A 22,233-nucleotide genomic window follows, 5' to 3' on the forward strand; every position below is an offset into this window, starting at 1 on the left:
AATGACAATAATATGCAGTGCAGGGAGAGGCAGAAAAACCCTAATGGTCTTCTATAATACTATAGAAAATAATATGAATGCATAAAAGTGATAACAAACCAATTAATTACAACATATATATATATAAATATGTAATAACAACAGTAAAATAAGTGTAAGTGTGTCTGTGAGGGGTTCATTGGCCTCAGCATCTGTTCATTATACATGGAAACTATGAGTTAAAAAAATAAAACACATTGAGGAAAAATAGTTACAATACAGCCGTTAAATGTTCCTTTAAACATCTTTTATAACTTTTTTAAAGATGAACAGTTTTTTTTCTCTGGTAGGAAAAGCTGTTCCATAACTTAACTCAACTAAAATTCAGGAGGAAAAATATCTGGATTGGGACATTTTTCCCACTTATATCAATTATCTCAATAAATGAGCCGGTTACTATGGTTACTAACCATCTTTTGTTTCCTTGCCCCCGTCAGATTCTGCTGAGGGAGGGATGTAAGAAGATCCTGGTGGCCGACTCGCTGTCTCTGCTTCAGAAGATGCACCGAACGCAGATGAGAGGAGTCAGAGTCGATGGTGGGTGTGATTTTAGGGAGGGGGGGGGGGGGGTTCACATCAGAAGCAGGTTAATAGGGAAAAATGTACCATCAGACTGTTATTTTATTCTAACCCTAACCCTTATATACAGTACAAAAGTTTACTTAACTTGTTTCACTTTGAACGTTAGATAGAAGAGAAGAAGCTTTAAGATGAGGTGTTATGTCCAAAATCACTCCCGTTTTATTATATAGTGCTCTACATTTACCTTCCACCATTATATTTGAGTGTCTGAATGCTGAGTGTGTAAATATCTCCACTATGAAACATTAGTACCGTCAAATTAGGAGGTAGTGAATGAGTGAATAAGGGAGTGTCTGATTTCCCGACACAGCCATCATTATTATTATTATTATTATCTTGATATTTTATTGCTTTTCATGCTTCCACCTCATTGATTTTATGTTTTTATTGCCTTTTATTGTTTTACTGTTTGTATGTTTTTATGTTTTTTATTCTGGTGAAGCACTTTGTGAAAGGTGCTGTACTTAATACATTGATGATACATTATTATTATCATCATTATTATTATTATTATTACTATAAGACGAACTCCTTACTGTGTAAATACCAGGAACATTTGCACACATGTATATAATCTCAGGAGCTTCTGCATATTACACATTTATATATATTGCAGATTTATTTACACAGATTGTTTACTGTATGTAGTATTTAATTATATGTAACTTATCACTTTCACCCTTACTCTGCTACTTTTCTCCACTGTACTGCTGTTATCAGTATCTAATCATATCTTATTTTTCTTTTCAGAGGAGAACATTTGTGAATCCTGTCATGCTACTATATTACCATCAGGTGGGTCACATGTGCAGTTATATCCAAACATTGTTTTTTTTTGCATTTGAGAGGCGTTCGCTGCTTATACTCATACTTCGTGCTTCGTGCTTGTGTTTCAGATATGGCCAAAGCCTTCAGCGTGGTCGTGTTTCACTGCAGACACATGTTTCATAAAGAATGTCTACCGTCCGCCGGAACAGTAAGAAGCTTCTCTCGAGTCACAGTTTACACAATAAATCTAATCATTTCCTTTTATGCACGATTAAGTTTCATTATCGTATCTACTAAACATGACTCTCTTGATAATCCTGCAACTTTTTTATCCCTACGCTCAGATTCCTGGCGTGCAGTTTTGCAACATCTGCAGTGCGAAGAAGCGCGGGCCAGGAAGTGGAATACTGGAGATGAAAAAGTAACTTGCAGCATTTATTATTGATGCTTTTATCCTTTTCCCCTGTTGCTTCCCCTCCTCCTCCTCCCTCTCCCCCCCCCGCGACTGTCAGTGCACTGATCGATGAATATCACTTTCCCCCCTCAGTCACTGAACTGTACAAAAATGCAAAACATTTATATCGGATTGTCTCTGTATATTTACCTCCAACAACTGTAAAGTGTTGCTTGTTCTGCTTTGCCACTAATGTGATTTTGTTGATGAAATGTTGAAATGTGCAACGTCTGAAAAATAAAAACTTCACCAAAAAACTGTTGTTGGTTTGTACGAATGTCTCCATAACTCAGTCGAAGTGAATCTAAGTTAGTTTAATTTGATTTAAGAGTCGGCTTAAAGCTATTTAAACAAGCTCAGTTTAAATATGACATAAAAAAGTAATGTACCAACAACTTCTTTTATTAAAAGATTTTATTTGTTTTGTAGAAATGTAAAGACACATGCAGTGTAATATTTATATAATGAAGCCAAAGTGAAAGAAAATGACATCACATTTACTGGTTTAACCCTCCTGTTGTCCTCAAGTCAAGGAAGGAAAGGAGGAGGAAGGATGGAAACGAGGGAGAAAGGAAGGAAAGGAGGGAGGAAGGAAGGAAGGGAGGGAGGGAGGAAAAAGGAAGAAAAGGAAGGAGGAAGGAAGGAAAGGAAAGAAGGATGGAGGGAGGAAAGAAGGAAGGAGGGGGGGAGGGAGAAAGGAAAAGAGGAAGGAAGGAAAGAAGGACAGAGGAAAAAAGGAAGGGAAGAAGGTAGGAGGGAGGGAGGAAAGAAGGAAGGAAGAAAGGGGGATGGAGGGAGGGAGGGAGGAAGGAAGAGAGGAAAGAAGGAACAGTCAAAACAGACGGGGTCAATTTGACCCGAGAGGACGACACGAAAGTTAAGCTTTTGCATTGTGTAAAGTAGGAGGTTGAATATCATCACAAGCATCAGCAAAGGAAGGCTTGACTTCACTTATTTCAATAATCAGGATTTTATTGGTGCTGCAGTGAATGAAAAAAGGGATGAAAAGACACACATGGGTCTCAAAGTCTGAAAGTAAAAGATACAAGATTAAATTAACACAAATTAAATTATCCCCATGTCTTTAAAAAGCTTAAGGAAGTTTTCAATTAAGCTAAATATACACAGGATGAAGTGCAAACTAAAGAAGATAAAACCTCTTACCAGGTCTGCCGACCCATGTGAAGGTGAAAGAGAACAAATGAGAGGCAGCGCTGTCTTTAAATGAGGCTCGAGTGAACTCAATCAGGTCAATTAGGGGATGTCAAAGGGTGAACTGAAGAGCCAATTAGTGAGAATGAAAGGAGAAGAAAAGGCAGTGAGATAAGTGAGGGGAGTGAGATAAGTGAGGGAAATAAAGTGGAATAAATTAAAGAAATATAGTGAATCTTTACTACATATTCCCTTTAATATGCAAAATCTGAAACCACTGTTCACTTCATTTGAATAAGTATAAACTGTATATATAGTTGAAAATACATTAAATATACAGTAAATGCAAATGTATTTATATCATAACTGACTCAAAACGTTCCCTGAAACATAAAAAGTAAAAGCAACAAAATAGAAATTCAGCCCATATCATATTAAAGTTTGACAGTGTGTGCAGAAGTCAGTCAGTTTAATGTATTATATGTGTGTTGTGCTTCCCTGACAAGTAAATAAAGTTATAACCCTCATAAAACTACAATGCAGATTGATTTTTAATGAACATACAAACATTCATCATTTATATAAAGATGTGCATTATTGTCCAAAGTGTTGCTGTGCAAAACATAAATAATAATAATTAATAAAATGTAAGTAATATGTCAAATAAAGAAATAATAAATAATATTTAACACATAAGATCATGATAAGTAATATCTAAATACAATAAGTACATTATAATAACAATAAAGGACAACATAATCATGGAATACAGAAAATAATTATTCATAATATATCAATGTATGTACCACTTTTATTACACACTTTATCTTTATTGACATTAAAAAACAGCTACAATTTCCTTCTACCCAAAATGATCACATACAGAATATCAAACATCCATCTTTTTTTCATTCATATAATAAGAAAAAATACAGGTATACATAGTGTTTTACAGCCTTTGCATTAGAGGAAAATTTAATTAAATCAGTGTACTGTTTGACCTGATTTGTGAAAATTTCTGCTTTTTATGTCAAATTTGCTTTTATGAACATGCAACTTAGCCAATAAAATTGAAATATGTATAATGTATAGCTGCTAATTTAAATTAAGACTTATCATTTGGTATTCCAAGAACATATATTTCCAAAATAATATAAAAAAAAAACAGGCATACATAGTGTTTTACAGCCTTTGCATTAGAGGAAGATTGATTTAAATCAGTGTACTGTTTGACCTCACATTTTGCATTTATGAATATGAAATTTAGCCAATAAAACTGAAATATTTATAATATATAGCTGCTAATCTGATAATCCAAGGGTATACATTTCCAAAAAAACATAAAAATGTCATCAATATGGTTGCTAGTATAGATACACATTATTGTTATTATTATTATAAGAGTCTTATAAACGGGCCAAAACAAGACAGTTTCAGAGCAGCTATAATAAGATTTACAACTTCAATTAATATATTTTTCTAAATTAAAAAATATATATATATATATTAGCTGTGTGAAATCTGTGAAAACAAACTTCCTCATTTTATTCAGACTGTTAGTTTGTGCGAGTGGGCCTTATTATTTTCTTACCACCCGCATTCCGATAAGACCCGCCCTCCTCCGCCTCTGATTGGCCTGACCTCCATGACCTGAAATATCAACCAATCAGAAGCAGAGGTAGGGGGCGGGGCCATTACCGAATACGGGTATGCCAAAAAAAGTGTGGCCTGTAGGCGCTACTACATTACATCACATCCGCTGTTTCCCCTTCCGGAAGTACAGTTAATTTTTATTCACAGGGAGAGAGAGAGGAGAAAAAAAAGAAAAAAACAGCTGTTGTTGGGGGAAAAAAAGAAAACATCAAAGTGAGTTTTATTGACGTCTGTATCTTACCTTTTTACCTTCTCGCTGACACTAATATGGTGAAGACTATAACTCTGTAAAAGCTTTGACGTCTCGTTGTTTTCACTTCATTTGTTGCGAGTTGGCTGCAGCTAGCCTGTTAGCTCCCATATCAGCGAGCTACCTCACCATTTCTGACTGCTAATACTGACAACAATCTGCAGTCAAGTCCGATAAACAGATACGATAATCGATAATGATACAGATTCAAAGTGATTAGACGTGGTGTGGCTGCAGTTTTAAACGTGATTTATCAATGTTTACGTGCACTGTTAGCCTGCCTTGTTGCTTTTTAGAGGAAACCAGGTTAGTCACTGTTATTAAGGCTGCTATAAAAAAAGGATTATAGTCAATACTTTTATAGTAGTAAGCTTGATTTTACTTATATTTTATGCATATCACATTTTATCTGTCAACTAAAAAAAGGAGAAACTGCACTTATGACCTAGTTTTATTAATTATTTTAATTAAGTTGCATGTGTGTTTTTAACTTTGTCCATTATTTTTTGTTATTTACAGCATGCCGGCCTCAAAGAGAGGATCATCCCCTCATGATTCTCAGCCCAAGATGAGGAAGTTGGACGAGGACGCGGAGGCACTGCAGCCAAAAACTGCACCGGCTACCAACAATAAGCCCCATAAAACAGGAAATATGCAAGAAACGACAGCAGCCCCTCGGACCAAGAAGAAACCGTCTGCCTCAGCAGAAGGGGAAAACAAACCAGCCAAGTCATCCATACAGACTTCCCCTCCAAAGGATTCCAGCAAAACCATTTCAGAGCCACCTGTCAAAAAAGCCAAGCTCCTGAAAGCCACAAGTGCCTCCTGCGGAGAAGCTCCCTCGATGAAAGCTCTCTGCAAAGCTCCCATGAAGCGGACAGCCTCCACAGAGTCCGACGAGGATTTAAGTAGTGACGGTAGTAAGACTGACCTCTTTAGAGAGAGGGATGACGGAGACAAAGCGCGCTGCATTAGACAATATTCAAACCGAGTCCGAGTTAAGCGCCAGGCTGAAGAGACGTGTACGGATCCACAGGAGACGTGCCAAGAGTTATCACCTACGCCCTCGGACCCGGTACAGATGGACCACAATTATGGTAGATTCACAGATTTGCTAGATGGTCAAAACTTGGATGAGACTGTTCAGAATGAGGACAAAAAACCTGCAGAGCCTGACACTGAAGCTCAGAGACAAGAAAATTCAGAGTCAAAAGAAGCTTTAGCCGAAGAAAGTGGACAATTAAAACATTTAGAAAGCCAAAATCTTATAGATAAGACTTCATCTACACAGGTATTAGACTCTTTCAGTGGGGCAGAGTCTAGTATAGAAATAAATGAAAACAAAGATGTTGCAGAGTCCATCAAAAGCCAGAAGGGTTTAGATAACGAAACGCTACTGTCTTCAGTGAAAACAACATATTCTAGCAGCGGAGAGGCGAAGCAGTGCTGCGAAAGTGAAGACAGGACAGACGAAAAAGTAGACTCTGTTTGTGGACCTGAAAGTCAGTCAGATCTGAGCTGTGAAACTGACACAAAAGAGCCCACAGTGTCTGGTTCTGATGTAAAATATGAAACTGAGGAAAGTGAGCATGAAGTGAAAGGAGAGACTGAAGCAGGTGTAGAAGCTCGAGTGCCGTCAAACGAAGCAAACTCCACACCAGAGGAGATGCTGATGGAAAATCATAATCCAAAAAGCCAGACAGACCTCAGCGTCAAAATTCAAGTAACTTTCAAGGAGGAATCAAAATCTAACCAAGTGCCAGACGCAATTACAAATTCATGTGACGGCGTGAACAAAATAGTTAAAAAGTCAGAAGAACAGCTCGAAGAAAGCGAAAGAAAAGGAGCTGAATTCCTGTCCGCTCAGTCCGCAGCTGGTCCAGAGTCTTTTGTTGAAGTACAGCTGAGTCACGACGCTCTGGAGGTTAAAGCCAAGACAACTGACAGCTGTACTGAAACGAGTAAAACAACATCTGAGGACAGAGCTGACCCTGCACCGAATGAGCAAAGTGAAAACCAGGAGACAGGAAAATGTAATGACACTACAGACACACCTGTTGATGTTAAAGGTGGTGTTGCAAATTCTACAAGTTTGGGAAAAGAAGAGACGAACTTTGAATGCACCGCAGCACATATTCAGGCTTCAACAGCATCAGCGCCTTTTAATCCTGCCTCTTCCCTGGAAATACAAGGACAGAGGAATCGAGAGGTCAGTGAATCTACCACAGACATATCAAGAGGCTTTCACGACGAGGACATGGTTGTAAAGTCTACAATTATGGAAAATGAAGATAAGATGAACTTTGACTCTGCTAGTGGACCTGAAAGTCAAAATAAAATGGAGATGCAGACACTCACGGCAACAAACACCAGCATTGATGTGAGTAAATCCACCTCAGACATGTCTGATTCAGCGACTGTACATTTTAAGAGGAGCGAAGATGAAGGCAGGATTCCCTCTGAATGTGTCGCAGCTCCTGAGAATCAAATAGAGGAGATTTCTAACTCTGAAACTGGGCCTACAGAGAAAACGCAGAGTCAGAATATCCATGAAGTCAGTGAACCTACCACAGATGCATGTGCTGAATCTCATGAGGATCAGACGGTCGGCACTTCTACAATTACAGAAAATACAAACAGCTTTGAATCGGACATGCAGACAAGAACTGAGGAGATTTCTATCATTGCACCGACAGCTGAAATGCCAAACCAGCAGACCCAGGAAGTCAGTGAACACAACACGGACGTACAACCTGAGCTTCGCGAAAATCTTATGACTGAAAAATCCCAAAACATGGAAAATGTGAACTTTGAATGTGCGTCTGCATCGGAGAGTCAAATCAATTTGAAAATGCAGACTACATCTAATTCGCTCCCTACGACAGAAACACAAAGTCAGAATATCCAGGGTGTCAGTGAACCTACCACAGATGTTTGCACTGAATTTCATGAAGATCAGAAAGTGGACGCTTCTTCAATTAGAGAAAATGTAAACAGCTTTGAATCTGTGGCTGCAGCAGAGAGTCAAAGTGAAATTGACTTGCAGACGTCACAGACATCAGAGACCTCTAATCCAGCCCCGTCACAGGAAATGCAAAGTCAGGGAAGCCAAATAGACTCGGACACGCAGACGAAAACTGAGGAGATTTCTATCATTGCACCGACAGCAATGCAAAGCCAGCAGATTCAAGGAGTCAGTGAACACAACACAGTCATACCACCTGGGGTTCAAAATATGGGAAAGGTGGATTTTGGATGTGCGTCTGTATCAGAGACTCAAATGCAGACTACATCAACACCAGAGACATCAGAGGAGATTTCTATAAAAACTGGACACATATCTTCAGAGGTTGCTGTCAAAAACTCCCAAAATATAGAAGAGGAAGACAAAATGAGCGATAAATGTTTGACTACGCCGGAGAATCAGTACAATTCAGAAGCACAGAGAACGGAAACACAAAGCCAGGAGAGCCGAGAACTCAGTGAACCTGCAGCAGACTTATCTGAAGTTCAAGAGGGTCTAATTATTCCCACAAATGAGTGTAATGAAAACAAGGAGAGTCAAGTAGAAATTGATATCCAAACAACAGCGGCGGATGAGATGATCTCTAATCCGACATCTTCACTGAACATGCAAAGCCAGAAAGGTCAGGAGGTCAGAGGATCCACCACAGACGCTGAAAAAGGCTTAATCATGGCGAGCACTGAGAGTAAGGAAAGCAAGGAAGAGGATATCACTGCTGCTGTAAATCAAATAGAAATGAATTTGCAAGCACCAGCAGCAACCCAGCAGGATATTTCTAATCTTGAAATGCGAATCGGGGGAAGCCAAGAGGTCAGTGAACTCACCGCAGACACTCAAAAAGAGCAAATGAGCTGTAAAAGTAAGGAAGATGAAGTCAATGAATGTGTTCAAATAAATATGGAGACTACTGCAACACCAGGGGAGACAGTAAAACAACAAAATAATAATTATAAGACAGAAGAAGCCTTGTCTAATGAAATCCAGCAACCTCTTTCAACATTAAATTCAGAAGATAAAGAAGAAGAAAACAAGCCAGAAGCAGACCCTGGTGTTGAGGATATGGACGTAATAAGTGGATCAATAGAAGAGGAAAGGCGAGCAATTAACGAGGAGGTCAAAGAAGAGGCTGCGATCGCTTCCGCTGATATGTCCGACGAAACCGTCAGTAACACCGAAGGACAAGGAGAAGGAACTGGAAGAAATGAAGTGGTGGTTTTTGTTTGCAGCCAACCGGACGCGGCCGATATCGCCGTTCAAGATGCGGAAGAGCAGAGCAAGGCGGTTAATCGGCTTCATGAAAACCAGATAGTCTACGAGCCCATTAGTAGTCCAGAAAGCAGCGCTGAAGACGGGGAGGTTTGTGCACCGTTGGAGAAACATGCTGGCGTGTCATTACTTGACATCCAGCACACAGAGGCCTCGTCTGCTAATGAAGAAAACAGAGGAGTTTGCAACCTACAACTGGAAACGGTTAGAGAAGAAATGCATGTGTCAGACAGCCAGGCGGTGATTGAAAACGAGGTCCAAGCCATCTGTGTACCAGAGCGTTCGGCCTCTGCACAGTCGGAGCAGAGAAGCGCAACAGTGGACGTGAAACAAGTCGCAGTGATCAGCTCTAGCGATGATATCAGCGTGCCAGATGGCCGGTCAGAAGATGCAACAGAAAAAACTCAAAGGAATGGCTTTCCAGAGTCTTCTGAACAGATGCGTGAGGACGCCGGACGCCAGGAGGTTGCAGATGTCACAGTGACAACGACTACAGCCATCGCTGCAGTCGAGATCCCAGATAGTACATCTGAGGAGTATGTGATCTTACAACCGGTCCCGGAGAGTGAGATTCCCTTTGATATCGTCACTCAAGCTGCGGCTGAATCGGGTTTGTCGGACTCGCTTTCAGAGCAGGTGAATCCAGACAGCGCGTTGGTGGGTGATGCAGAAAATCAAAGGGTTTTGAATGGTTCCCCACAAAGCTTTCACCCTGAGGCAGAAGTGCAGCATTGTCAAACAACCGGTGAGATCAAAGACGCTACGGTGACGAACTCAGGTGAGGATGAGGACACTGGGGTCGAGATAGAAACTGCAACTACTCCACTTGAAAAACAAGAAGAAGAAGAAAGTGTTCAAGTTACTAATAATTCTGACCAAGACCAGCAACCAGCATCGTCTGAAATGATGGATGTTAACACCACAGACTGTCACACTCAAGGCTCAAATGAAGACTGTAACAATCTGCTGACAGAGAACGTGGATGGTAATTTGGATCTGCATGAAGTGCAAATCCTGGAGGATATAGAGCTCGGCCGTGAGATAGTAGTAGAGGAAGAGAACGAGGAAGACGGTGACATTACAATAATAGAAAAGCCTCAGGAAACACCTGAAGCCGCCGCTCTTAAAAAGCCAGAGGAAATGGTTAATGAGAAAAATAAAGATAAAGACACTTGTGGGACCTCCGTGAAGCAAAACAACACAGCCGAGAAGACTGAGGATGATAAAAAGGGACAGGAGCAACAAAAACCCAAGAAACAAGAAATGAATACGCAGGCAAGGACTAAAGCACGTCTGGCAGCTCTGGCTGAACAAAAGGCCGCAGCCTCAAAGAGAACAGCGAACAGACAACAGCTGAACCTCTTAGCCTTGTGCCAGGAAATCGCCGAGGACATCGCCACAGATAGCATGCTGCTGAAGAGGATAGAAGAAGAGAAACAAGCAGCGGCAGCCGCAGCCGCAGCAGTGGCAGCAAAAGCCGAAGCCAGTAAGAAAGAAAGCCCACCTGTTACCACACCTGTAGTAGAGACCGGTGATGTTGCGACTCCCGCTGGACCAGAAGCGTGCTCTGCTTCGGTGACACCAACCGAAGAGGCACCACTGCCACCACCACCAGCAGCAGCAGCAGCACCGGCCCAGCCCCCCTCAACGACGGCCGCTCCAGCCGAAGCCAAACGTGCCCCGGAGCCCCAAAAGAGGCGTTTCTTCATCACGCAGGTTTCAGTGCCCCTCAAAGTCCACGAGAAGAAGAAGCTGACTCGATATCAACGACTGAGACAGGTCGAACTGCAGAGAGAGAAAATGTCTTGGGCTCGAGTGAAGAAGATGAAGTCCGACCAAGCGAATCAGATGTTTTCGGATATGGAATGGCAACCGTCGCTGTTCTCACCCTCTCCGGTTTCAGTTAATACCGCAATGACGGATCCTTCACCTGCCGCCAGCCCATCTCAATCTAAAACACCTCTCCCAAGCCCTTCCTCCAGTAGCAAACCTGCAACACCCAAAGCCGAAGCTCCTAAAGTTGAGTCTCCTAAACCTGAAGCGAGTAAACCCGAACCCCCTAAACCAGAAACCTCCAAAACCGAAGCTAGCAAAACTGAAATCTCTAAAACCGCACCACCTAAAGCTGAAACCCCTAAAACTACAAGGCAAAGTAAGGCTCAGACTCCTAAAGAGACCCCTCCTCCTGGTCCTTCCCCAAAAGTGACCAGATCATCAGCCAGGAGAGGCCTCCCAGCAGTTCCCCCTCCCATGCCCAACGGACTCAATGCCCAAAAGACGAAGATCGAGTATAAGCCATACAGACCGAGGCCCAAGTACTCCTTTGATGATTTTGAACTAGATGATGACCCTCCGGCAAAGCCCACTCTTCAGCCTAGACCTATGCGCCCCAACCTTCAGTCCAGACCCACAGCTCAGTCCAGACCAACGCTCCTTTCACCTGCCAGACCCGCAGTTTCATCACAGCTCGCCCACCAGGCAAAACTCAAAGCTCAGACCCCCGTCGCTGGGCAGATCTCAGGTCAGTCGAAGCTCGCCATTTCAACCGCGCCTCAGTCAAGGCCCGCCGGCTCCTCAAATCCCGCCGTCACACCCCAATCGAAGGCTTCAGCTGCAGCCTCATCAAAACCTGTCGCACCTTCAGCTAGACCTCTGCTGAAGTCTCCGGTTTTAACGACACCTCAGTCCAAACCTGCTTCTTCAGCTGCAGGTCAGTCCAAACCTGCTGCTGCTTCTTCTTCTTCTTCTTCTTCACCCCAGTTAAAGACTCCTACTGGTTCAACAGCAGCTAAAACATCTGAGACAAAGCCCGCTGCTGCTGCTGCTGCTTCAATACCTCAGAAAACCCCAAATCCTCCATCATCACAAGACAGAAAATACAAGGTAACTCTAAATTATCCCTCGGTGTACGTCACCAACAGCATTGATGAATACAGATGTTACTTATACCTTTTCTCTCTCTCTCTCTTTTCTTTTTAGGATACAACCGGTTTACTTTCATCAGCTCCTTCATCTTCCCTTCCCTCCAAAGAGAGCTCTAAAGCGTCTGACGGCACGCAGCAGAGCGACAGAAAGCCCGCAGGTTTGTATTTATTTGAGTTTAATCTGATTTGTTTGTCACGTCACTAAATACGAGAAAACAAACTCAATCCTTAAGATGTCTTTTAATGTTTATTGTCATATTTCCTAAGCTGTTATTAATGTTTGTTGTGTTAAATTGGAGGAAAAACAACATCTCACTATGTCTGAAAGGCACTTTTAACATAAATGGTCATAATATTCAATATGATATGATATGTTCCTTTGATAAATCTAACTAGTTTGATAGTCGCTGTAGATAGAAATAAGTTAGAGTGAGCATATTTACTCCGGTTTTAGCTGCACTTCATTGGCTCCCACTATCTTTTATAGAAGATTTTAAGCTTCTTTTGACTTGTTTTTAAAGCTCTAAATGGGTTTTGGGGAGCAGCCTACATTGCAGACTGTCACAAGCTCTCAGATCATCTACTGCAGAGTTTTTAAATATACGTAATTATAACACACGAAAATAGGAAGTGCAGCTTTCTGTAATTATGCTCCAAAATAATATAAAACTACCTAAACATTTTTATTTAATCTGGCTTTTAATTAGTGTCATTTTACCGTCCTTATTTTTACTTATTTAATGTCAATTTGTTAAATTTTATTTTATTTGTTTTTTTCTTTATTTGCTGTTTTATTGTAGTTTTATTTTTATTATTATTTATTTTTAAAGCACTTTGAGCTACATCCCTTGTATGAAAGGTGTTTTATAAATATAAATAAATAATTTAATAAAATAATCTAAAGAGTAATAAAATAAAATAATCTAAAAAATAAATTTAAGATAAAAAATTATAAAATAAAATAACATAAAAAATAAATATAAAGTTTATTATTATATTATTTTTTACATTTGTTACAGGACAGCACAATTAAAGCTGAAAAACTATAGCTGCTAAATTATAATTAGTTGTTTCTGTTGCTAATGTTTTATAAAATAGAGTTTATGTTAAGTTTTATTATTCAGCCCTTTCACCTGATGCGCGTACTAGATATTTTCCCGCTGTAGAAGAATCTCACATTTTCTTACTATCACTGATGTCGATCTCTCTCTAGGGACAGAAACAGTCGAGAAAGCTGAGAAGACGACGGACAAGCCTCAACAAGAGTGAGAAGTTTTTTCTTATTTGAAATGTTTCGACCTCTTAGAAACAGAAACAGAAAGCTGTAGTAATCCGATGTTTGTTTTGTATCGCAGCGGAGCAGCGAACCCACGAGACGGAGGGACTCCTCTTTCTGACGCGAGTCTGCAAAAAGAAGTCAAGAAACTAAGAGAGGCGGACAAAGATGGCAGTCAGACTATTATTGTAAGTGATTTAGTTCATTTAAATTCTCCTCTGCATCACACTGATAGCAAGTGATACTGTATTAGAAGTATTTATGTGTATATGGGTCAGTGAGAACTAAGAGTTGGCAACATGAGCAATTCAAAAACATCTTTAAAATGTTTCTTAAAAGCAGCATCGAGCTTGTTAAAATGTTCATTTTTGTATTTTTGTTGGTTTTATATCATTTGAAATGAAATTTGCATCATTTTTTTTAACCAAAAGTAAGACTGAATGCTCCTGAAAATGTCAAATGGTGTAACCACAAAAGAATGATAAATATTAAATATTTTATCCACCAAGAAGGAAAGATAGAAAGAAAGATAGAAACAAGGAAAGAAATAAGAGAAAGAAGGAAAGAAAGATAGAAAGGAGGAAAGAAAGAGAGAAAGAAGGAAAGAAATAGAGGAAGGAAAGAAAGAAAGAAAGAGAGAAAAAGGAAAGAAAGAGAGAAAGAAGGAAAGAAAGAAAGAGAGAAAGAAGGAAAGAAAGAGAGAAAGAAGGAAAGAAATAGAGGAAGGAAAGAAAGAAAGAAAGAGAGTGAAAGAAGGAAAGAAATAGAGAAAGAAGGAAAGAGAACAAGAAGTAGGAAGAGGAAGAAAAGGAAGAAAAAGAAGTAACCACAGTAGAATGATAAATATTACATATTTTATCCACCTACAGTGTATTTAAGTGGACTTATACTAATAATTACTTCATTTAAAACAATGTAAATGTTTCCTGATCTCCATGGTTACCAGATTAAATGTAATATTTAGAACAATTGTATTCCATTACCTTTATTTAATATAAGAAGTTATAATGTAAGATCATGCCAAACTAGTTGATATGGTGTTTTATTGAGAATTGTGTTTTTAAAGCAAGTTTTTATGGTTACACCACTTAGACATTTTTACCATAATCCTCTAATATATTCTCTCAAAATGGATTAGAAGCAGAAATTTGATGCTGAGTCCACAAAAAAAAGGATGTGTGCAAGTTATTCATACGTTTATTTTCACATTTTAACCCCTTTAAATTTAACTAAACCACATGGACACAAAAAAAAACATCACTATGTATGTGTTTATATTTGCTGTTTCTTTTGTCTCACAGGATGCAGGACAGAAGCATTTCGGAGCGGTGGCCTGCAGCGTGTGTGGGATGCTCTACTCCGCCGCCAACCCTGAAGACGAGTCCCAACATTTACTCTTCCACAACCAGTTCATCAGCGCCGTCAAATATGTGGTGAGAGGAGGTTTTATGTCTTGTTTTTTTACAGTATTGACTCATCAGATTATTCAGTAGTGTTCGGTTTATTTGAGCTTCAGTTTAGTACATTTAGACACATGAGAACATCGGCTTTGATATGTGTGAGCAAGAGTGTCTGGAAATCTATATTTAGAGTAAGAAGGTAATCTGAACCATTTACAGGAAATTATGTGTGTGGCAAATAACTGAGATTTCTCGTCAGTATCGGCTGTGTAGCACATTTTCATACATTTGTTTCAGTCTCTTACACCGTTAGAAAAATGCATTGCAGGATGCCACAGTGGGTCAATAATATGAGTTAATCTGTCTGAATAAATCATAATTCCTGCTAACTTCTGTTATGACATATAGGACTGTAACTCTGTATTACATTGGTTTTACTTCGTTATGTTAAATACAACAATTCACTTGCAGAATTCAGTCATTTTAAAGTGTCAAATTTAACTGATGATAACAGCAATTGGACAGGTTATATAAAACCATGTGAATAAAGAACTGGTAGCTTTAAAAGTAGTATTAAATACATGTACTATGCATATTTACAAACCTTAAAATGCAGGTAGTTACTGTATATAGAAAAGGAGAAACATTGGTGTGTCATCATGGCAGGAAAATGTGGTTTTCTTATGTAAATAAAAACTTTTTTTTTCTTTTTCAGGGATGGAAAAAAGAGCGAATCTTGGGGGAATATCCAGACGGCAAGATCATTCTTGTCCTGCCAGATGATCCCAAATATGCCCTGAAAAAGGTGCAGTATGTTTACAGGGAATTAGCCTTTTAATGGAAGGGGGTTACTTCAGGTTTGGAGGAGTCGTTAATTTCAGAAAAACGTCTTGAATAGAAACGGTTATACTATTTAAACGAGGGAGTGAGTGCTTGCATTTTACAGCATTTTTACTGCAGAAAGAAATCAAGTGTTTTATGTTGTAAATATGTTTTATACAAACTGTTTTAGAGCCTTTTACTTGCAGGATGACACTATTAGTAATCAAGCTGAAGCCAATAAGATGCAGAATAAGAACTTAACACATAAGAGATGATACTTTAATGATATGTTTCCTACTAAAATGACACCAGATAGATAGATAGATAGATAGATAGATGGATAGATGGATAGATAGATAGATAGATAGATAGATAGATAGATAGATAGATAGATAGATAGATAGATAGATAGATAGATAGATAGTACCACTGAGACATACCACTGGACCTGTCTATTCTGTAGTGTCATGTTTAGGGGGAAGATAAGGTATTAAAAGTCTTTTGACTCCTTAAAGGTACCGTACAGTACAGCGGCTTTTATCTTTGATTGTGCCGAAGAAACAGATCCAGGATTCGTAGTGACGACTACGTCTAAAGAGAAAGATTAGCTAATCAGGGGAAATACAGGAAGTCCAGAGAGCCAGACGGCCATCTGGTAGAGTACATGATACGGTATTATGGAAGAGATAGTGTTGATAGGTGGTTGTCCGTGTGGTCGGAAAAAAAACAAAAAAACATTTGAATTTCTATGTTTTCACTATTATTCGGTTTCATTTTTATTTCTCAAATTGCATGTTTTTATGTTTTTTATTTCCAATTCTTACTGTTAAATGTTTGTTTTATGTAAAGCACATTGAGTTGCCATATATATAAATAAAGCTGCCTTGCCTTGCCTTAAGACAGCCACACGTAACATCACATTAGAAACACATCTTTAACTATCAAATGGGAAAAACTAAAAGTACCCAAAAGTTGTAAGTATGTAATAAATAGTAATACAATACTCAGTGTGCAGTAAGTGCCAGGAAAAGTGCCTTGTAATATCTAAAAACTCACCTACAAAACAAACGAACCTGTGTTTACAATATCGGTAATTCTGCAGTATCAGCAGATTACATCATTCAAACTGTCTCATGTCAAACAGGCAAAAGGTTTATCTGCCAGCATGAAGAGCAGTTCAGCATTTAAATATCTGAATTCATCTCCCTTAGTTGTATTTCTATATTTGTGGCCTCTCTCTTGACTGTAATATAACCTTGCTGTCCCTCAGGTGGAGGAGATCAGAGAGATGGTGGACAATGACCTCGGCTTCCAGCAGGTGGAGACCAAGTGTCCCTCTCAGACCAAAACCTTCCTCTTCATCTCCAATGACAAGAAAGTTGGTGGATGCCTCATAGCGGAGCACATTCAGGAGGTGAGATTCGACCCACCGATAGTGTCTAATTAGTTTATATTTTATCCCACGTGATATACTGAGGCTTGTCCGTGTGTGTCTGTCTGCTCATCACAGGGGTACAGGGTGATCGAGGAGCCGGTACCGGAGGGTTCGGAGAGAGAGAAGGTGATGTTTGAACGGCAGAGAGCTTGGTGCTGCTCCACCACGCCGGAGCCGGCCATCTGTGGCATCAGCCGCATCTGGGTGGTCAACATGATGAGACGTCAGGGCATCGCCTCGCGCCTGCTGGAGTGCCTCAGGTCAGTCCTCACACCGCCAGGGTTTTGATATTGGACTTGAGGGTAGTGTAATGTGGACATAAGTAACACTTCTTTACTTCGAGTCTGGTTCTGCTTGAGGTTTCTTCCGGTTAAAGGAGAGTTAGGTGCTGCTCAGAGGGGAATATTGGGTCTCTTTTAACCCCCACATACTGTTCATATTCTGACCCGTCACAGTATTTCCTCATAATTAGTCTTTATACCAAACTTCTGAACCATAAGTCATTCATAAAGACCTCATCAGTCATAAATAAACATGATTAATCCTTAATGAAGCTTTCAGTAAGCAGAGAAAGTTTATTTTTAAAAACTTTTATGTGGAAAAACTGTATTAAAAAAACATTATATTATGGTCCAATTTCAACAAATAATATTAAATGTGAAGAATGAACACATGTTGAATGATGATATTTGAATTTTTAAGATAAATATGGAGCAGACACGCTATAAAAATGATTTTTAAAAAGGTGAAATATTTCCTTCTTTGTATATAATGGGTCACATTAGGTAAAGTCATCACATTTCAGGCTAAAAGAAAAATTCAAAAGAGTGTTTTTACAGCTCTCGGATGTAAAAACAGGTCAAATTTGCCCCTGAACATTATGTAAGGATTAAATTAAAGAGTTCGATGTAGACGTGCATCAATAATAATAAACTTTATTTATGTAGCACTTATCTTAACAATGTTACAAAGTGCTTTACAGAAGGAATGAAGCCACAGAAGGAGCACAGAAGTAATAGTACATGATGTATAAAATAATAAAACACACAGAAGTAAAACAGTAAAGAATAAGATCAATTCAGTTCACTTTCCAAAAACTTTCACAAAGAAAAAAAGGTTTTAAGAAGATTTATTATGTCTGAGTTCAGAGGGGAAGTGAGTCCCAGAGTTTCAGGCCTCTGACAGGAAAGGCTCAATCACCCTTTGTCACCAACTGTGACCTCGGAGTGACCAGCAGGGCTTCATCTGCAGATCTTAAGAATCGAGAGGGGACATACAACTTCCAAAAAAATTGGAAAGGTAACTCGGAGCAAGACGGTGTAACGCCTTAAAAGTGAGTAATAAAGTTTTTAATTAATGCAAAAGCCAGAGTAGGGAGTCAAGCACAGGGGGATAAGTGTAATGTTGTAAATAAAGATTGATTGATTGATTCTTATTCTGTTGTTTTTTCTCCACAGGAACAACTTCATATACGGTTCATACCTGAGCAAAGACGAGATCGCTTTCTCCGACCCCACTCCCGACGGGAAGCTCTTCGCCACACATTACTTTGGCACTTCTCAGTTTTTGGTTTATAACTTTGTGAGCGGAACGCGCTCCACGCATCCGAAAACAGACGCAGTATGATAAAATACCTTCAGCAAAAAAAAGGTAACGGTGGATTTTTAACCGAGACGCTCACTGACCAACGGGACCTGCCCTCACTTAACCGTGTCTGACGCTGACTCTTTACATGCAAAACCATTTAAAACAAAACAAAAAACAAATAAACTGTAAATTTCTCCTTGGAGAGGACACACATGGGTTCAAATCTCAGGATGAAAACAACAAACTGTTGTTGGAAAATATTATTAATTCACCCTTTAATCCTTCCCTGCATAGTATTTTGCAAAAAAAAAAAAAATTATAATATTTTCTTTATACCTTTTTAAGTAAACAATTTGGATTTATTAGAAGTATACATGCATGATCTGACAGCAATAGAAAACAAAGTGCATTTTATTGTTTTGTTTTTTAATCTCTGAAATCATAAAATCAAGTTATTAAATTAAATTAAATGGTTATTTTCTAGTTTTGTCCCCATTATGTAATATTTTTTAACATACATGATGTATTAAATTGAATTTTTTTTATTTTTTAACATGTTCTTTAAAGTTAACAATGATGCTGTCATCGATTATGTTAAAGATCACAACTGCACAATTTACATCGAGTGGATCAGTTTTCCACGTTTGTCCCCTTTTGATTTTAACGTCGTGTTTTTGTTTTTTTTAATCGTGACATCTCAATCATCTTTTAAAAAGCAAAAAAAACAAAACAAAGGTGATTTAATCAGAGGGTCTCATTTCAACACGCGTCACAATCTGAACGAAGAGATGTGGGGTTAGAACTGTAGCTCGGGCATTACTTTGTGTGCTCTAATATTTCTTAGATCACCTTTGCCTGAAATTGTTGCGTTTTCAAAAGCTGAGCCATATACTGTACACCATTTAGCAGGGCATTGTAGCCGATACTGTATGAGAGATGTCTTTTTAATTTCACCAAGGCTGTTTATTGCTTTGTTTGTGCCTGAATGAATAATGTGTGACTTAAAAATGTTTTGTTTTTTTCTCTCTAGTCGTACGTTCTGCTAAGCAAGCGTACGGCTTTTTATTGAGTTAGTGTAGAGTGTCATCCTCCTATTCCTTAGTAACAATGAATTAAACTGTATATCAAATGATCATGTAGATTTATGCATACTATAACAAAAATCTATAATAAGAGATGTGCAAGGACTTAAGGTTAAATGGTTTAAAGTGATGGAGCATATCATCCAGATGTCAGCTTATTATCAGTGCAAACAGGACATTTTTTTGCTCAGTGATCAATGATGACGAGGGGTTGAGATGAACGTCTGCCTGTCACCACACAGATTTACAGTTTCATTGTAACACATCCCTTATTTTCCTTATTAAAAAGCAAGTTACTTTTAGAACGACGTGTCGTGAAAGAAAAAAAGAAATTTGATTTATACGAAGCTGTTATGTAAATATTTATTTAAATAATAAACGTTTTAAAACATGCCTGCTCTTCTTTTTTTTGGAGGTGAGTGTGTGATATCTATATTTTTATTACTCCATAAAAGGTCATTTTTGTACTGAGCCTTCAGTCTTCAGGGCCCCTAAGGATCCTTAAAAAGTCTTAAATTTAGTTTTTGATATTCAAGGTTTTAAAAATGTCTGGAAATGTATGAATTAAGGCATTACATTTGATATGAGAGTAATTATATTTGCTCAGTTTATCCATTATTATTATTTTCTGATTATTTTACACAACCAACCAACTTATCAATTAAAGTAAAAGATAATCAGGAGTTGGAACTAAAAGAAATTAATCATTTAGTTGCAGTCCTATATATATTTTGTAATGAGCCTCTAAGGATCCTTAAAAAGTCTTAAATTTAGTTTTTGATATACAAGATTTTTTAAAAATGTCTGGGATTGTTGGAGTTAAGGCATTTGATTTCATTTGAGCGTAATTATATTTGTTCAGTTTTTTATTTTATGATTATTTTACATAAACCAACTTATACATTTTTTTTTTTAAATCAGCAATTGGAACTATTGGAAATAATGAGACTAATAATTTAGTTGCAGTCTTATATAAATAACCTCTAAACAAGCTCTATTTCAACCCACTAAAACAGTAAAATCCTGCTTTTGCATTATTATTATTATTATATGCCTCATCAAAGGTTGTTTTTTTCCTTAAAGGAGGAGATCTTAAAAGGAGATCTTAAAAGTCATTAAATTTGTTCTTAAAAGATGTGCAGATACCCTGCCCTGTATATTTAAGGTATTACCCCACTCTAACACACCTGATTCTAATAATGAACTCGTTATAAAGCCCTTCGACAAGCTTCAGCTGCTTGATAACGAGATAATTATTAGTATCAGGTGTGTTATAGTGGGGTAATACCTAAAACATGCAGGGCAGTAGCTCTCCAGGAGCAGGGTTGGAGACCACCAGCATAGAAAGTGAATGTTGTAAATTGTTCAGTCTTGCTTTGTTATATTGATCATCAGTGACACCTAGTGGCCAATCTGGTGTCAACTATTCTAATTATTTTACCTCACATTATTTTGCAGTTGAATTATCTTCAGAGTCTTTATAACTAATGTATTAATGAGATACAGTCACTGATTATGTATCTATACGAGTTCAAATGTGGGAAATGTCTGGCTGTCATGTTTTCTCTTTGTAGTTGCAGATGTAAACACTCCCCTATTAGTGCATTCCTCGACGCTCCTGTCACAACACGGGCCAGCTCGATGGCAACTTCTGAGAAACAAAACAACCTTAGAACAACACGGATACTTCCTCAGGCAGAGAGTGAGAAAACAGAAGTCTCCGCTCCTCCTCGGGGATCTGATACTGATCAGTTAGGGAGAAAACAACTGAGCCGACCCCCTTCTGAGGTATCTTTAACACAACTTGGCCTTTTGACTCTTTTACTCTCGCTGAGATCACCTCGATCACCTGAAGCTGCTTTGTGGGACGAAATGCACACATAAATAGATAAATAAAGACATGAGAACATTTGGAAATACATACTTTTATTATCACACACAAATTTAAATAGACAAAATTGTCACAGCTGCCTCTTTGAAAACAATTAAACTTTTAATCCTATTTATAAATGTGTATAAAGATTAACTTAAATATGACTTCAGCTACGGTTACTTGGTCAAAATCAACCATTATTTACACTTTACACACTTTAACATATACAAAAAACATATTAAATCAAGCATCACTCTGATCTGTTATTGACAATTTCTATAATCTGAATATAATCTGTTTTGTATTCGGTTGTTTTACGACTGTTTAGAAAAAATTGACAGCACCATTTTGACCTGAACTTGAGGCCAAACCACCGGAGCTGCGACCACAGAGTGACCGGTTCACTCAGTGCAGTGGGGGATTGGCCTTGTTGCCTGACATCTGCGGGGACTTGATCTGTTTTAAGAGTTTTAAAACAGGATTACAGTAATGCTCTGTGTACCTGTCATGTTTACAGGAAACATGTAACAGGGAGAAACAGCTGCTCTGGAGTGTTTGTGGCATAGAAACAATCAATAATGTTCACTATTTGTTACATTGAACATGAAACATGAACTGCATCACAAGCTCTGAATATACATGGTT

General features: G+C 38.5%; 2 protein-coding genes across 2 annotated transcripts in view; both read left to right on the top strand.

Moving 5' to 3' along the window:
* Positions 1-2,085, top strand: part of vps41 (VPS41 subunit of HOPS complex) — a 31,267-nt gene extending 29,182 nt beyond the window's left edge. Inside the window, exons 25-28 of the mRNA XM_062441370.1 lie at positions 477-576; positions 1,372-1,416; positions 1,518-1,597; positions 1,734-2,085. Coding sequence (XP_062297354.1) covers positions 477-576; positions 1,372-1,416; positions 1,518-1,597; positions 1,734-1,814 — 306 coding nt within the window. The 3' untranslated portion in view covers positions 1,815-2,085. The remainder of the gene's footprint in view (positions 1-476; positions 577-1,371; positions 1,417-1,517; positions 1,598-1,733) is intronic.
* A 2,731-nt stretch (positions 2,086-4,816) lies between these two features.
* On the top strand, positions 4,817-20,108 carry LOC134002295 (uncharacterized). The gene is made up of 10 exons (XM_062441631.1): positions 4,817-4,861; positions 5,418-12,072; positions 12,169-12,271; positions 13,327-13,378; positions 13,469-13,577; positions 14,691-14,822; positions 15,505-15,594; positions 16,882-17,025; positions 17,122-17,306; positions 18,504-20,108. Exons 2-10 carry the CDS (start codon positions 5,419-5,421, stop codon positions 18,670-18,672), a joined length of 7,638 nt encoding a protein of 2,545 aa, XP_062297615.1. The 5' UTR covers positions 4,817-4,861; position 5,418; the 3' UTR covers positions 18,673-20,108.
* Positions 20,109-22,233: the final 2,125 nt, after the last annotated feature.

The sequence above is a fragment of the Scomber scombrus genome, chromosome 20 (genome assembly GCF_963691925.1).
Source record: "Scomber scombrus chromosome 20, fScoSco1.1, whole genome shotgun sequence".
Taxonomy (NCBI): Eukaryota; Metazoa; Chordata; class Actinopteri; order Scombriformes; family Scombridae; genus Scomber; species Scomber scombrus.

Coding starts and splice junctions, on each gene's coding strand:
- LOC134002295 (XM_062441631.1), top strand. CDS start 5,419: ATGCCGGCCTCAAAGAGAGGATCATCCCCTCATGATTCTCAGCCCAAG. Junction 13,379..13,468: donor ACGGACAAGCCTCAACAAGA/GTGAGAAGTTTT, acceptor TTTGTATCGCAG/CGGAGCAGCGAACCCACGAG. Junction 17,307..18,503: donor CGCCTGCTGGAGTGCCTCAG/GTCAGTCCTCAC, acceptor TTTTCTCCACAG/GAACAACTTCATATACGGTT.